The 16,378-nt window shown below is 56.2% G+C and overlaps 2 protein-coding genes across 2 annotated transcripts in view; both read left to right on the top strand.

The window, feature by feature from the left end:
* Positions 1-16,378, top strand: part of LOC122564720 (torsin-4A-A-like) — a 259,622-nt gene that overhangs the window by 31,155 nt on the left and 212,089 nt on the right. The gene's annotated exons all lie outside the window — the stretch shown is intronic.
* Positions 8,842-14,420, top strand: LOC148146144 (5,6-dihydroxyindole-2-carboxylic acid oxidase-like). Its single transcript, XM_087998694.1, has 3 exons — positions 8,842-9,492; positions 10,959-11,172; positions 14,275-14,420. Exons 1-3 carry the CDS (start codon positions 8,842-8,844, stop codon positions 14,418-14,420), a joined length of 1,011 nt encoding a protein of 336 aa, XP_087854820.1.

Below are 16,378 nucleotides of genomic sequence, written 5' to 3'. Positions count from 1 at the left end.
GGAAGAGAATGGGGGAGTCACATACCTACACTAACATGGAGGGGAAGAGAATGGGGAGTCACATACCTACAGTAACATGGAGGGGAAGAGAATGGGGGAGTCACATACCTACACTAACATGGAGGGGAAGAGAATGGGGGAGTCACATACCTACACTAATATGGAGGGGAAGAGAATGGGGGAATCACATACCTCCAGTCACATGGAGGGGAAGAGAATGGGGGAGTCACATACCTACACTAACATGGAGGGGAAGAGAATGGGTGAATCACATACCTACACTAACATGGTGGGGAAGAGAATGGGGGAGTCACATACCTACACTAATATGGAGGGGAAGAGAATGGGGGAGTCACATACCTACACTAATATGGAGGGGAAGAGAATGGGGGAGTCACATACCTACACTAATATGGAGGGGAAGAGAATGGGGAGTCACATACCTACACTAACATGGAGGGGAAGAGAATGGGGGAGTCACATACCTACACTAACATGGAGGGGAAGAGAATGGGGGAGTCACATACCTACAGTAACATGGAGGGGAAGAGAATGGGGGAGTCACATACCTACACTAATATGGAGGGGAAGAGAATGGGGGAGTCACATACCTACAGTAATACGGAGGGGAAGAGAATGGGTGAGTCACATACCTACACTAATATGGAGGGGAAGAGAATGGGGGAGTCACATACCTACAGTAACATGGAGGGGAAGAGAATGGGGGAGTCACATACCTACACTAATATGGAGGGGAAGAGAATGGGGGAGTCACATACCTACACTAACATGGAGGGGAAGAGAATGGGGGAGTCACATACCTACAGTAACATGGAGGGGAAGAGAATGGGTGAATCACATACCTACAGTAACATGGAGGGGAAGAGAATGGGGGAGTCACATACCTACACTAATATGGAGGGGAAGAGAATGGGGAGTCACATACCTACACTAACATGGAGGGAAAGAGAATGGGGAGTCACATACCTACACTAATATGGAGGGGAAGAGAATGGGGGAGTCACATACCTACACTAATATGGAGGGGAAGAGAATGGGGGAGTCACATACCTACAGTAACATGGAGGGGAAGAGAATGGGGGAGTCACATACCTACAGTAACATGGAGGGGAAGAGAATGGGGGAGTCACATACCTACACTAATATGGAGGGGAAGAGAATGGGGGAGTCACATACCTACAGTAACATGGAGGGGAAGAGAATGGGGGAGTCACATACCTACACTAATATGGAGGGGAAGAGAATGGGGGAGTCACATACCTACAGTAACATGGAGGAGAAGAGAATGGGGGAGTCACATACCTACACTAATATGGAGGGGAAGAGAATGGGGGAGTCACATACCTACACTAATATGGAGGGGAAGAGAATGGGGGAGTCACATACCTACAGTAACATGGAGGGGAAGAGAATGGGGGAGTCACATACCTACACTAATATGGAGGGGAAGAGAATGGGGGAGTCACATACCTACAGTAACATGGAGGGGAAGAGAATGGGGGAGTCACATACCTACACTAATATGGAGGGGAAGAGAATGGGGGAGTCACATACCTACAGTAACATGGAGGAGAAGAGAATGGGGGAGTCACATACCTACACTAATATGGAGGGGAAGAGAATGGGGGAGTCACATACCTACACTAATATGGAGGGGAAGAGAATGGGGGAGTCACATACCTACACTAATATGGAGGGGAAGAGAATGGGGGAGTCACATACCTACAGTAACATGGAGGGGAAGAGAATGGGGGAGTCACATACCTACAGTAACATGGAGGGGAAGAGAATGGGGGAGTCACATACCTACAGTAACATGGAGGGGAAGAGAATGGGGGAGTCACATACCTACACTAATATGGAGGGGAAGAGAATGGGGGAGTCACATACCTACACTAATATGGAGGGGAAGAGAATGGGGAGTCACATACCTACACTAATATGGAGGGGAAGAGAATGGGGGAGTCACATACCTACACTAATATGGAGGGGAAGAGAATGGGGGAGTCACATACCTACACTAATACGGAGGGGAAGAGAATGGGTGAGTCACATACCTACAGTAACATGGAGGGGAAGAGAATGGGGGAGTCACATACCTACACTGATATGGAGGGGAAGAGAATGGGGAGTCACATACCTACACTAACATGGAGGGGAAGAGAATGGGGGAGTCACATACCTACAGTAATATGGAGGGGAAGAGAATGGGGGAGTCACATACCTACAGTAATATGGAGGGGAAGAGAATGGGGGAGTCACATACCTACAGTAACATGGAGGGGAAGAGAATGGGGGAGTCACATACCTACAGTAACATGGAGGGGAAGAGAATGGGAGATTCACATACCTACAGTAACATGGAGGGGAAGAGAATGGGGGAGTCACATACCTACACTAATATGGAGGGGAAGAGAATGGGGAGTCACATACCTACACTAACATGGAGGGGAAGAGAATGGGGAGTCACATACCTACACTAATATGGAGGGGAAGAGAATGGGGAGTCACATACCTACAGTAACATGGAGGGGAAGAGAATGGGGGAGTCACATACCTACACTAATATGGAGGGGAAGAGAATGGGAGATTCACATACCTACAGTAACATGGAGGGGAAGAGAATGGGGGAGTCACATACCTACACTAATATGGAGGGGAAGAGAATGGGGAGTCACATACCTACACTAACATGGAGGGGAAGAGAATGGGGAGTCACATACCTACACTAATATGGAGGGGAAGAGAATGGGCGAGTCACATACCTACAGTAACATGGAGGGGAAGAGAATGGGGGAGTCACATACCTACACTAATATGGAGGGGAAGAGAATGGGGGAGTCACATACCTACAGTAACATGAAGGGGAAGAGAATGGGGGAGTCACACACCTACACTAATATGGAGGGGAAGAGAATGGGGAGTCACATACCTACACTAACATGGAGGGAAAGAGAATGGGGGAGTCACATACCTACACTAATATGGAGGGGAAGAGAATGGGAGATTCACATACCTACACTAATATGGAGGGGAAGAGAATGGGTGAGTCACATACCTACAGTAACATGGAGGGGAAGAGAATGGGGGAGTCACATACCTACAGTAACATGGAGGGGAAGAGAATGGGGGAGTCACATACCTCCAGTCACATGGAGGGGAAGAGAATGGGAGATTCACATACCTACACTAATATGGAGGGGAAGAGAATGGGGGAGTCACATACCTACACTAATATGGAGGGGAAGAGAATGGGGGAGTCACATACCTACACTAACATGGAGGGAAAGAGAATGGGGGAGTCACATACCTACACTGATATGGAGGGGAAGAGAATGGGGGAGTCACATACCTACACTAATATGGAGGGAAAGAGAATGGGGGAGTCACATACCTACAGTAACATGGAGGGGAAGAGAATGGGGGAGTCACACACCTACACTAATATGGAGATAAGAGAATGGGGGAGTCACATACCTACACTAATATGGAGGGGAAGAGAATGGGGAGTCACATACCTACACTAACATGGAGGGAAAGAGAATGGGGGAGTCACATACCTACACTGATATGGAGGGGAAGAGAATGGGGGAGTCACATACCTACACTAATATGGAGGGGAAGAGAATGGGGGAGTCACATACCTACACTAATATGGAGGGGAAGAGAATGGGGGAGTCACATACCTACACTAATATGGAGGGGAAGAGAATGGGAGAGTCACATACCTACACTAACATGGAGGGGAAGTAAGGCAATGGGAGCGGGAGGGAGTTTAACTGGGTTGTGGGCAAGGCTATCAGTCCTGTCTGGAAAGGACAAATCCCTGTGACTGTGGCTATAGGGGAATTTAGATGTTCAGTTCCACTCGGCTCCATCTTTGAGATACAGTCAGCCTCCCCCCTCCACTGAGATGTTCTCTCTGTCTGGTAACAGCTCAAGCCTTCAGCTGATACTGCAGTAAGTCCTTTGGTAGTGGATTGTTCAACCCTTGAGAGCCCACTGCGTCCTGAAGGAGAAGTAAAGTATGGAATGGAGCTCTCTGTGGCATTTAAACTGGCTCACTACCGTTCAGACAACATCTTAGACACCAGCATGAATCTCCGGATATGTTCTGCCCCACCAGATACAAGCGACATAACCTAAGCCCCACCTTCAACTCCTGAAAGAATGCAAAAGATTCAAGGGGTGTGTTCCAACAAGGAAGTGGATGTGGGGTGTGGGGTGGGGGGGCAGTGATTAATGGGAACAAACTGGGGAAGTGGGTTACGTTGGAAAGCTTGCTGAGTCCTGCCTGAGAGGCTGAGGGGTCAACTTTCATTCTCGTTCGGGGTGGTACTGTCCAGAGGTGAGGGGTGAACCCACCCTGGGGAAAGGACTGTGAGGGTGTGTCAGGTCCTCAGAGGGTATAGGCCAATGCTCGACATGGAGAGAGAGGCTGGGAGACCCACACTGTCAACTCACACAGCCTCCCTGACAGCAGCCCCTGGGAGATATCAGTCCAGGGAACAGCGAGCTCCCTCGGTGTGAGATGTGAGCCACGCTGTACACTGCCTGACCCACGTTCCCAGATAAAGGGGCAGCTCTTTGTTCTGAAACACAGCAACACGTCAGCTCCCTTCTACCTGGGCCACGGGTCACCAGCCAGGTAAACATCACACGCCCAGTGGCTGGGCAGGGCAAAACGACAGCTGGCACAGACCTGGGAGGGTGGCACTCAGTGAAAGCTGAGGAGGAGAACAAGGAGGCTGGAGGGACAGGGAGGTGTTAACCCCCCGCAGCCCCCACCCGACCGTCACCAGGAACAGGGTCAATGTCACTGTCCAGCACAGACACTGGGCTCCTGCTGGGGACAGGGGGGGTGGGACAGGGAGGTGTTAACCCCCGCAGCCCCCACCCGACTGTCACCAGGAACAGGGTCAATGTCACCGTCCAGCACAGACACTGGGCTCCTGCTGGGGACAGGGGGGGTGGGACAGGGCGGTGTTAACCCCCGCAGCCCCCACCCGACCGTCACCAGGAACAGGGTCAATGTCACCGTCCAGCACAGACACTGGGCTCCTGCTGGGGACAGGGGGAGTGGGACAGGGCGGTGTTAACCCCCGCAGCCCCCACCCGACCGTCACCAGGAACAGGGTCAATGTCACCGTACAGCACAGACACTGGGCTCCTGCTGGGGACAGGGACGGGGGGGTGGGACAGGGCGGTGTTAACCCCCGCAGCCCCCACCCGACCGTCACCAGGAACAGGGTCAATGTCACCGTCCAGCACAGACACTGGGCTCCTGCTGGGGACAGGGGGGTGGGACAGGGAGGTGTTAACCCCCGCAGCCCCCACCCGACCGTCACCAGGAACAGGGTCAATGTCACCGTCCAGCACAGACACTGGGCTCCTGCTGGGGACAGGGGGGGTGGGACAGGGCGGTGTTAACCCCCGCAGCCCCCACCCGACCGTCACCAGGAACAGGGTCAATGTCACCGTCCAGCACAGACACTGGGCTCCTGCTGGGGACAGGGACGGGGGGGTGGGACAGGGCGGTGTTAACCCCCGCAGCCCCCACCCGACCGTCACCAGGAACAGGGTCAATGTCACCGTCCAGCACAGACACTGGGCTCCTGCTGGGGACAGGGCTGTGTTAACCCCCGCAGCCCCCACCCGACCGTCACCAGGAACAGGGTCAATGTCACCGTCCAGCACAGACACTGGGCTCCTGCTGGGGACAGGGACGGGGGGGTGGGACAGGGCGGTGTTAACCCCCCGCAGCCCCCACCCGACTGTCACCAGGAACAGGGTCAATGTCACCGTCCAGCACAGACACTGGGCTCCTGCTGGGGACAGGGCTGTGTTAACCCCCGCAGCCCCCACCCGACCGTCACCAGGAACAGGGTCAATGTCACCGTCCAGCACAGACACTGGGCTCCTGCTGGGGACAGGGCTGTGTTAACCCCCGCAGACCCCACCCGACCGTCACCAGGAACAGGGTCAATGTCACCGTCCATCACAGACACTGGGCTCCTGCTGGGGACAGGGAGGGTGGGACAGGGCGGTGTTAACCCCCGCAGCCCCCACCCGACCGTCACCAGGAACAGGGTCAATGTCACCGTCCAGCACAGACACTGGGCTCCTGCTGGGGAAAGGGACGGGGGGGAGGGGTGGGAGGTGTTAACCCCCGCAGCCCCCACCCGACCGTCACCAGGAACAGGGTCAATGTCACTGTCCAGCACAGACACTGGGCTCCTGCTGGGGACAGGGGGGGTGGGACAGGGAGGTGTTAACCCCCGCAGCCCCCACCCGACCGTCACCAGGAACAGGGTCAATGTCACCGTCCAGCACAGACACTGGGTTCCTGCTGGGGACAGGGAGGGTGGGACAGGGCGGTGTTAACCCCCGCAGCCCCCACCCGACTGTCACCAGGAACAGGGTCAATGTCACCGTCCAGCACAGACACTGGGCTCCTGCTGGGGACAGGGGTGAGAGGGGGGTGGGACAGGGCGGTGTTAACCCCCGCAGCCCCCACCCAACTGTCACCAGGAACAGGGTCAATGTCACCGTCCAGCACAGACACTGGGCTCCTGCTGGGGACAGGGACGGGGGGGGAGGGACAGGGCGGTGTTAACCCCCGCAGCCCCCACCCGACCGTCACCAGGAACAGGGTCAATGTCACCGTCCAGCACAGACACTGGGCTCCTGCTGGGGACAGGGACGGGGGGGAGGAACAGGGAGGTGTTAACCCCCGCAGCCCCCACCCGACCGTCACCAGGAACAGGGTCAATGTCACCGTCCATCACAGACACTGGGCTCCCACTGTGAGAGGGTCAGCACCGAGGGAGCCCCGCAAAGTGGGAGGGTCAGGGCTGAGGGAGCCCCGCACTGTGGGTAGGTCAGCGCTGAGGGAGACCCGCACTGTGGGAGGGTCAGTGCTGAGGGAGCCCCGCCCTGTGGGAGGGTCAGTGCTGAGGGAGCCCCGCCCTGTGGGAGGGTCAGTGCTGAGGGAGCCCCGCACTGTGGGAGGGTCAGTGCTGAGGGAGCCCCGCACTGTGGGAGGGTCAGTGCTGAGGGAGCCCCGCACTGTGGGAGGGTCAGTGCTGAGGGAGCCCCGCACTGTGGGAGGGTCAGCGCCGAGGGAGCCCCGCACTGTGGGAGGGTCAGTGCTGAGGGAGCCCCGCACTGTGGGAGGGTCAGTGCTGAGGGAGCCCCGCACTGTGGGAGGGTCAGTGCTGCGGGAGCCCTGCACTGTGGGAGGGTCAGTGCTGAGGGAGCCCCGCACTGTGGGAGGGTCAGCGCCGAGGGAGCCCCGCACTGTGGGAGGGTCAGTGCTGAGGGAGACCCGCACTGTGGGAGGGTCAGCGCCGAGGGAGCCCCGCACTGTGGGAGGGTCAGCGCTGAGGGAGCCCCGCACTGTGGGAGGGTCAGTGCTGAGGGAGCCCCGCACTGTGGGAGGGTCAGTGCTGAGGGAGCCCCGCACTGTGGGAGGGTCAGTGCTGAGGGAGCCCCGCACTGTGGGAGGGTCAGTGCTGAGGGAGCCCCGCACTGTGGGAGGGTCAGTGCTGAGGGAGCCCCGCACTGTGGGAGGGTCAGCGCTGAGGGAGCCCCGCACTGTGGGAGGGTCAGTGCTGAGGGAGCCCCGCACTGTTGGAGGGTCAGCGCTGAGGGAGCCCCGCACTGTGGGAGGGTCAGCACCGAGGGAGCCCCGCACTGTGAGAGGGTCAGCGCCGAGGGAGCCCCGCACTGTGGGAGGGTCAGCACCGAGGGAGCCCCGCACTGTGAGAGGGTCAGCGCCGAGGGAGCCCCGCACTGTGGGAGGGTCAGTGCTGAGGGAGACCCGCACTGTGGGAGGGTCAGCGCCGAGGGAGCCCCGCACTGTGGGAGGGTCAGCGCTGAGGGAGCCCCGCACTGTGGGAGGGTCAGTGCTGAGGGAGCCCCGCACTGTGGGAGGGTCAGTGCTGAGGGAGCCCCGCACTGTGGGAGGGTCAGTGCTGAGGGAGCCCCGCACTGTGGGAGGGTCAGTGCTGAGGGAGCCCCGCACTGTGGGAGGGTCAGTGCTGAGGGAGCCCCGCACTGTGGGAGGGTCAGCGCCGAGGGAGCCCCGCACTGTGGGAGGGTCAGTGCTGAGGGAGACCCGCACTGTGGGAGGGTCAGCGCCGAGGGAGCCCCGCACTGTGGGAGGGTCAGCGCTGAGGGAGCCCCGCACTGTGGGAGGGTCAGTGCTGAGGGAGCCCCGCACTGTGGGAGGGTCAGCGCTGAGGGAGCCCCGCACTGTGGGAGGGTCAGCGCTGAGGGAGCCTCGCGCTGTGGGAGGGTCAGCGCTGAGGGAGCCCCGCACTGTGGGAGGGTCAGTGCTGAGGGAGCCCCGCACTGTGGGAGGGTCAGCGCTGAGGGAGCCCCGCACTGTGGGAGGGTTAGCGCTGAGGGAGCCCCGCACTGTGGGAGGGTCAGTGCTGAGGGAGCCCTGCACTGAGGGAGGGTCAGCACCGAGGGAGCCCCGCACTGTGGGAGGGTCAGTGCCGATGGAGCCCCGCAATGTGGGAGGGTCAGTGCTGAGGGAGCCCCGCACTGTGGGAGGGTCAGTGCTGAGGGAGCCCCGCACTGTGGGAGGGTCAGTGCCGAGGGAGCCCCGCACTGAGGGAGGGTCAGCACCGAGGGAGCCCCGCACTGTGGGAGGGTCAGCGCCGAGGGAGCCCCGCTCTGTGGGAGTGTCAGCGCTGAGGGAGCCCCGCACTGTGGGAGGGTCAGCACCGAGGGAGCCCCGCACTGTGGGAGGGTCAGCGCTGAGGGAGAGGCTGGCACTGACCAAGCTGCTGGAGCAGCCCAGGCACTGTGATGGGATGGCCGAGTGGGAACAAGGGAGTTGAGCCGTCCAGCAGGCGGGCAGAGCGGGAGAGGGTGCACCGCAACTCGCGGGACTTCCGCCTGTGGTGGCCCACCTACTTCTTCAGGCGTCTGTGCGTGTGCCGGGGGAACTTTGGTGGCGCCGACTGTGGGGAGTGCGCCCACGGCTGGCGGGGGGCATGGTGCCAGGCCAGGCACATCGTCATCCGCCGGGACATCTCCGCCCTGCCCCTGGCCCAACAGCGACTTTTCGTGCAAAGGCTGCACCAGGCGAAGGTCACTCTCAGTCAGCGCTACGTCATCTATGCCAGCAGGAGTTACACACCCGGCTCTGCCATGACCTTCCGCCGTGCCAGCGTCTACAACATCGCTGCCTTCATGCACTACATCTGCTTCAAGGTGGTCAGCGTGGATTCCAATGTGACCTTTGCGCACCGCAGCACGTCCTTCCTGAGCTGGCACCGGCTTCATTCCATCCACCTGGAGAACGAGATCCGCAACATCACCGGGGACCAGGATTTCTCCCTGCCGTATTGGAGCTGGGCCGGTAAAACCCACTGTGACGTCTGCACCGACAACCTCTTCGGGGCCAGTCTCCCAGACGGGCAACTCTCCCCGGGTTCTGTATTCAGCAGATGGAGGGTAAGGAGGGGCACAGCTCAGGAGGGGCACCCACGGGACAAGGCAGGGAAAATGGATAAGGGACCAGCAATGACCAACAAGTCCCTGTGCAATGGGAGAACGGGCAACGTTTCAGCAGCTCACTGCGAGAGAGCTGGGCGTCACTTTGGGGAGGGGAGGGTTCCGTCTGGGTCTCTCCCCGACCCACTCCCCCACCCCCATCAATGTTACAGGGGTTGGAGTGTCTCGACAAGTGTTATGTCAGTTTTACACTGTATCTGACCCCGTGCTGTCCCTGTCCCTGGGATGGGGGAACAGTGTAGAGGGAGCTTTACTCTGTATCTAACCCCGTGCTGTCCCTGGGATGGAGGGACAGTGTAGAGGGAGCTTTACTCTGTATCTAACCCTGTGCTGTCCCTGTCCCTGGGATGGGGAGGACAGTGTAGAGGGAGCTTTACTCTGTATCTAACCCCGTGCTGTCCCTGTCCCTAGGATGGAGGGACAGTGTAGAGGGAGCTTTACTCTGTATCTAACCCCGTGCTGTCCCTGTCCCTGGGATGGAGGGACAGTGTAGAGGGAGCTTTACTCTGTATCTAACCCTGTGCTGTCCTGGTCCCTGGGATGGGGGGACAGTGTAGAGGGAGCTTTACTCTGTATCTAACCCCGTGCTGTCCCTGGGACTGTTTGATGGGGGACAGTGTAGAGGGAGCTTTACTCTGTATCTAACCCCGTGCTGTCCCTGTCCCTGGGATGGGGGACAGTGTAGAGGGAGCTTTACTCTGTATCTAACCCCGTGCTGTCCCTGTCCCTGGGATGGGGGACAGTGTAGAGGGAGCTTTACTCTGTATCTAACCCCGTGCTGTCCCTGTCCCTGGGATGGAGGGACAGTGTAGAGGGAGCTTTACTCTGTATCTAACCCTGTGCTGTCCCTGTCCCTGGGATGGGGGGACAGTGTAGAGGGAGCTTTACTCTGTATCTAACCCCGTGCTGTCCCTGTCCCTGGGCTGGGGGGGGACGGTGTAGAGGGAGCTTTACTCTGTATCTAACCCCGTGCTGTCCCTGTCCCTGGGATGGGGGGGACAGTGTAGAGGGAGCTTTACTCTGTATCTAACCCCATGCTGTGTCTGTCCCTGGGATGGGGGGGGACGGTGTAGAGGGAGCTTTACTCTGTATCTAACCCCGTGCTGTCCCTGTCCCTGGGATGGGGGGGACAGTGTAGAGGGAGCTTTACTCTGTATCTAACCCCATGCTGTCCCTGGGCTGGGGGGGGACGGTGTAGAGGGAGCTTTACTCTGTATCTAACCCCGTGCTGTCCCTGTCCCTGGGCTGGGGGGGACGGTGTAGAGGGAGCTTTACTCTGTATCTAACCCCGTGCTGTCCCTGTCCCTGGAATGGGGGGGACAGTGTAGAGAGAGCTTTACTCTGTATCTAACCCCGTGCTGTCCCTGTCCCTGGGCTGGCTGAGACTCTCTCTGGATTTCCCTCAGACGTACTGCTCTGACGATGGAGACCACCAATGGGATTTCAGGTTGGTTTGCCCGTCTGTGCCCGGGGGACCCATCTTCCGTTTTAACCGTCTCGATGAGCGGTTCGAGCGGCTGCCCAGCTTGGACGATGTGCACGCCTGTCTCAACATCAGCAGCTTTGACACTGCACCTTACACCGTCCTGGCACTGAACTCTTTTCGCAATGCATTGGAAGGTACGTCACAGAGGGAGTGCGGAGAGGTTGTGTGCGCTCGCAAAGGGGGGAAGGGGGAGGGCGGGCTCCCTGTCCTGACGCTGCCCAGAGAGCAGTCTTTTCACCCCCACACACCCGGCCTCCATTCGCAAATTTGCAGATGAACACTAAAGTCAGTGGAGTGGTGGACAGTGTGGGAGATTGCTGCAGGGGGGACTTGGATAAACTGCAGGATTGGGCTGAGAGGTGGCAAATGCAGCTAAATGTGAGGTGATTCACTTTGGGAAGAATAACAGGAAGGCAGAGTACTGGGTCAATGGAAATATTCTTGGGAATGTTGGTGTTCAGAGGGATCTCGGTGTCCATGTACATAGATCCCTGAAAGTTGCCGCCCAGGTGGATAGTGCTGTTGAGAAGGCAGACGGTGTGTTCGGTTTCATTGGGAGAGGGATTGAGTTCCGGAACCGCGATATCATGCTGCAACTATACAAAACGCTGGTGTGTCCCGCACTTGGAATATTGTGTACAGTTCTGGTCGCCCCATTACAGGAAGGAGGTGGAAAAGGTGCAGAGGAGATTTACCAGGATGTTGCCTGGTCTGGAGGGAAGCTCTTATGAGGAAAGGCTGAGAGACTTGGGTCTGTTCTCATTGGAGAGAAGGGGGGATTTGATAGAGACGTACAAGATGAGCAGAGGATTAGATAGGGTAGACAGAGAGAGACCTTTTCCTAGGATGATGACGTCAGCTGGTACGAGGGGGACATAACTACAAATTGAGGGGTGATAGATTTAAGACAGATGTCAGAGGCAGGTTCTTTACTCAGAGAGTGGTAAGGGCGTGGAATGCCCTACCTGCTAATGTAGTCAACCCAGCCACATTAGGGAGATTTAACCAATCCTTAGATAAGCACATGGATGATGATGGGATAGTGTAGGGGGACGAGCTGAGATTAGTTCACAGGTCAGCGCAACATCGAGGGCCGAAGGGCCTGTTCTGCGCTGTGAGGCACTTTGAGAGTGAGAAACGTGGGTCAGAGGCCACTGTGGTAACCTTAAATTGGGGTAATTACGGAGGAATGAGCACAGAGCTCACCGGGAGTGGGGTGCGAAAGGTGTTTTAGCAGCGAAGTTGGTTGGGAAACACTGACAGATTTTTAAGAAAATCATTCCTGGCTCTCAGCAAAGATTTCTGCCCACCCCCCCCCCCCCCCCCCCCCCCGTGTGAAAGAACGATTGTGGGAAGGCAATCTGCCAACCAATGAATGAGTGAACAGATCGAATTTATTGTCCCGTGTCCCGAGGCACAGTGAAAAGCTTTGTCTCGCGATTCAAAGAGAAAAGATTTGAGGCTGCTTTCGTTTTAGTGATTTGCCCCAAGCCTTATTCTCCCAGAGGTCAGGTCTCTTCAAGCAGTGGTGGGTGGGCTGAGTTAAATGAAGGGGGAGGACTGGCGAAGTTTTAAAAGCACAACCCTCCCCCCCCACCCGCCAAAACCCCTCGAAAAAGAGACTGAAAGACAATTTTGAGGGTGAGAAAAAACCTTGAGAGTAAACTTGCAAGTAAGATAAGAATGGACTGCAAGAGCTTCTTTACTTGCGTAAAGAAGGAAGCCCCTTAGACAAGGTGGGGTGGCAACGTTGGAGTTTAGTCTGAAGGATGTAAAAGTAAATAACATGATCAAAGGGGATATCATGCTTGACAAATTGACAAATTGCTTAACAGATTGACTGGGACTCTTCCACGAGGTAACGAGGAGGGTAGATAAAGGGGAGGCAGTGTGTGTAATACAGTAGGGATTTTCAGAATGCATTTGACAAGGGGCCACTCACTTGGCTGCTGGGTATGATTGAAACCTGGTGGTGTTTGGGGGGGCAGTGTATGGGCACGGAGAGAGGATTGGTTAGCCAATAGAAAACAGAGAGTTGGGATGCAGGGAGCCACTGTCGGGACAGCACCCTGTAACTAGTGCAGTCCCAGAGGGATCAGTGCTGGATCCACCTTTATTTCCCATCGCTGTCATTGACCTGGGTGAGGAAAGCGAACGTATTACCGCCAAGTTTAAAGGGGAGGGAAGGCAAGTGATGAGACTGACACTCAGAGACTGCAGCGGGATAGGGATCGGAGGGTGGGTACAAATCTCAGCAGATGGATTATAATGTGGGAATTATTCCATCATTAATACTGAGGTTGCGCGCTGTGGCAGGAAAAATAGAAGAACTGAATATTACATAAATGGTGAAACGCTGCAGAACACAGAGATTTCAGAGTCCTGGCCCATGAATCGCGAAAAGCTAATGCCCAAGTTCAGCGGGGAACAGGGAAGGCGAGTGGAATACTGGCCTTCATTTCCAAGGGAATGGGGTGTAAAAGCAGGGAGATTTTACTAAAACTGTACACAGCACTGGTCAGACCACAGCTGGAATACAGGGAACAGGTTTGGGGCCCTGTATCCAAGCAGAGATAGACTGGGTATTGGAGGCAGTCCAGAGAAGGATCACTCAGCTGCTCCCAGGGATGGACGGACTGTCTTACCGGGGAGAGGTTGAGTAGGTTGGGGCCTGTATTCATTGGGGTTTAGAAGACCCAGAGCCATCCTGATTGAAGATTCACAGGGAGGGACATGACAGGGGGAGATGTGGAGATGTTATTTCCACCCACCCCCTGCCACCGGCGCCTCGCGTGGGAGAGTCTAGGACCAGTGGGACATCATCTCAGAATGAGGAGTCGCCCATCGAAGACAGGGACAAGGACGAATTTCTTCTCTCTCTGAGGGGAGTGGGTTCGTGAGATTCTTTCGTGCAGAGGGCTGGGATATTCAGTATATTGAAGGTTGAGAGAGAGAGAGAGAGATTGTCAATCAGGTAGGGTATCAGTGGTGGGCGGGGGGGGGAGGAATATACAAAGAGGGTGGATGGACATGGGTAGCAATGGACCAAAAGGCTGGTATCCAGCTGAGTTGAGACGTCTCTGACCCATCTCCCAAACCTCGATCAGCCTGGGGAATTGAGGAGGGCTGGTTGGAGTGGGGGGTGGGGTGGGGGGGGATTGGGCACTGCTGTTTGTCTGCCTCCATTCTCGGTTTGACCCGTTTTCTCTCTCTCTCTCTCTCTCCTTCTCTGGCAGGTTACTTAGACCCACAGAATCCAAGCAATATCAAGATCGGCATGCACAACCTCATGCACATCTACTGCGGTGGTACCCTGGGCAACATCTTCCAGACCACCAACGACCCACTTTTCCCACCCATGCACGTCTTCGTTGACAAGTGAGTGCGCGGTCACCCCCTTGGCAAGCCGCGGCACAGTGCACACAGACCCAACACCTTCCCCTGACGCGGGCGGTCACTGAAACGCTCGCCAGGGTGGGCGCCCGACTGTCGCTTCGGAAAACCCACCCGGGAGATCCCTGCTCACATGCCCCCCGCCCATCCTCTCCCACTGTATCTCTCACCTGCCTGAGCTCCCGCGACAGGGAAATCAACCCCCCCCCCCCACTCTTACTGGAGGCAGCGCCAAGCGCTCAAGACTCTACCGAGGTTCGGCAAGTTCCCCAGCTGAGCGGCCACTTCGAGCGAAGCTATCGGGAAATGCAGAGTGGCGTGAAGCCATCCTTATGTACACACACACACATATGTACAGGCAAGACATAAATCAATATGGGGGTTATGGTCAGAGGGAGAGACTGGCAAGATCGTCCAATCGCCCCTGCCCACAGGGATCACTGAGCAGATTGTCCATGAACTGCTGCACCGTCATCACCCTTCCCCAGGTCCCTTCACTCACCTGCAGGAGGCGCTGAGCGACTAACCCCCAAAGGTATACCCCGAATCTACACCCCAATCTATACCCCCAATCGACACCCCATCAACACCCCCAATCGACACCCCATCAACACCCCCAATCTTCACCACATCAACATCCCAATCTACACCCCATCAACATCCCAATCTACATCCCAATCTACACCCCAATCTATACCCCCAATCGACACCCCATCAACACCCCAATCTACACCCCATCAACATCCCAATCTACACCCCATCAACACCCCAATCTATACCCCATCAACACCCCAATCTATACCCCATCAACATCCCAATCTACACCCCATCAACACCCCCAATCTATACCCCATCGACACCCCCAATCTACACCCCATCAACACCCCCAATCTATACCCCATCAACATCCCAATCTATACCCCATCAACACCCCCAATCTACACCCCATCAACACCCCAATCTACACCCCATCAACACCCCAATCTACACCCCATCAACACACCCAATCTATACCCCATCAACAACCCAATCTATACCCCATCAACATCCCAATCTACACCCCATCAACACACCCAATCTATACCCCATCAACACCCCAATCTATACCCCATCAACACCCCAATCTACACCCCATCAACACCCCAATCTACACCCCATCAACATCCCAATCTACACCCCATCAACACCCCAATCTACACCCCATCAACATCCCAATCTACACCCCATCAACATCCCAATCTACACCCCAATCTATACCCCCAATCGACACCCCATCAACACCCCAATCTACACCCCATCAACATCCCAATCTACACCCCAACAACATCCCAATCAACACCCCATCAACACCCCCAATCTACACCCCATCAACATCCCAATGAACACCCCATCAACACCCCAATCTACACCCCATCAACATCCCAACCTACACCCCATCAACATCCCAATCTACACCCCAATCTATACCCCCAATCTACACCCCATCAACACCCCAATCTACACCCCATCAACACCCCAATCTACACCCCATCAACACCCCAATCTACACCCCAATCTATACCCCCAATCGACACCCCATCAACACCCCCAATCTATACCCCATCAACACCCCAATCTATACCCCATCAACATCCCAATCTACACCCCATCAACACCCCCAATCTATACCCCATCAACATCCCAATCTACACCCCATCAACACCCCCAATCTACACCCCAACACCCCAATCTACACCCCATCAACACCCCAATCTACACCCCATCAACATCCCAATCTACACCCCATCAACATCCCAATCTACACCCCATCAACACCCCAATCTACACCCCATCAACATCCCAATCTACACCCCATCAACATCCCAATCTACACCCCATCAACATCCCAATCTACACCCCATCAACACCCCAATCTACACCCCATCAACACCCCAATCTACACCCCAT

The sequence above is a fragment of the Chiloscyllium plagiosum genome, unplaced genomic scaffold (genome assembly GCF_037043375.1).
Source record: "Chiloscyllium plagiosum isolate Xiang-an unplaced genomic scaffold, Cpla_swu_hap1 HiC_scaffold_21, whole genome shotgun sequence".
In the NCBI taxonomy this organism is placed as follows: domain Eukaryota; kingdom Metazoa; phylum Chordata; class Chondrichthyes; order Orectolobiformes; family Hemiscylliidae; genus Chiloscyllium; species Chiloscyllium plagiosum.
This window is presented reverse-complemented; position numbering and strand designations above follow the sequence as displayed.

Bases quoted from the DNA above. Each gene is read 5' to 3' on its own strand.
- LOC148146144 (XM_087998694.1), top strand. From the start codon at position 8,842: ATGGGATGGCCGAGTGGGAACAAGGGAGTTGAGCCGTCCAGCAGGCGG. The intron at 9,493-10,958 runs GTAAGGAGGGGC...GATTTCCCTCAG, and splicing joins CTGTATTCAGCAGATGGAGG to ACGTACTGCTCTGACGATGG. The intron at 11,173-14,274 runs GTACGTCACAGA...CTTCTCTGGCAG, and splicing joins TTTTCGCAATGCATTGGAAG to GTTACTTAGACCCACAGAAT.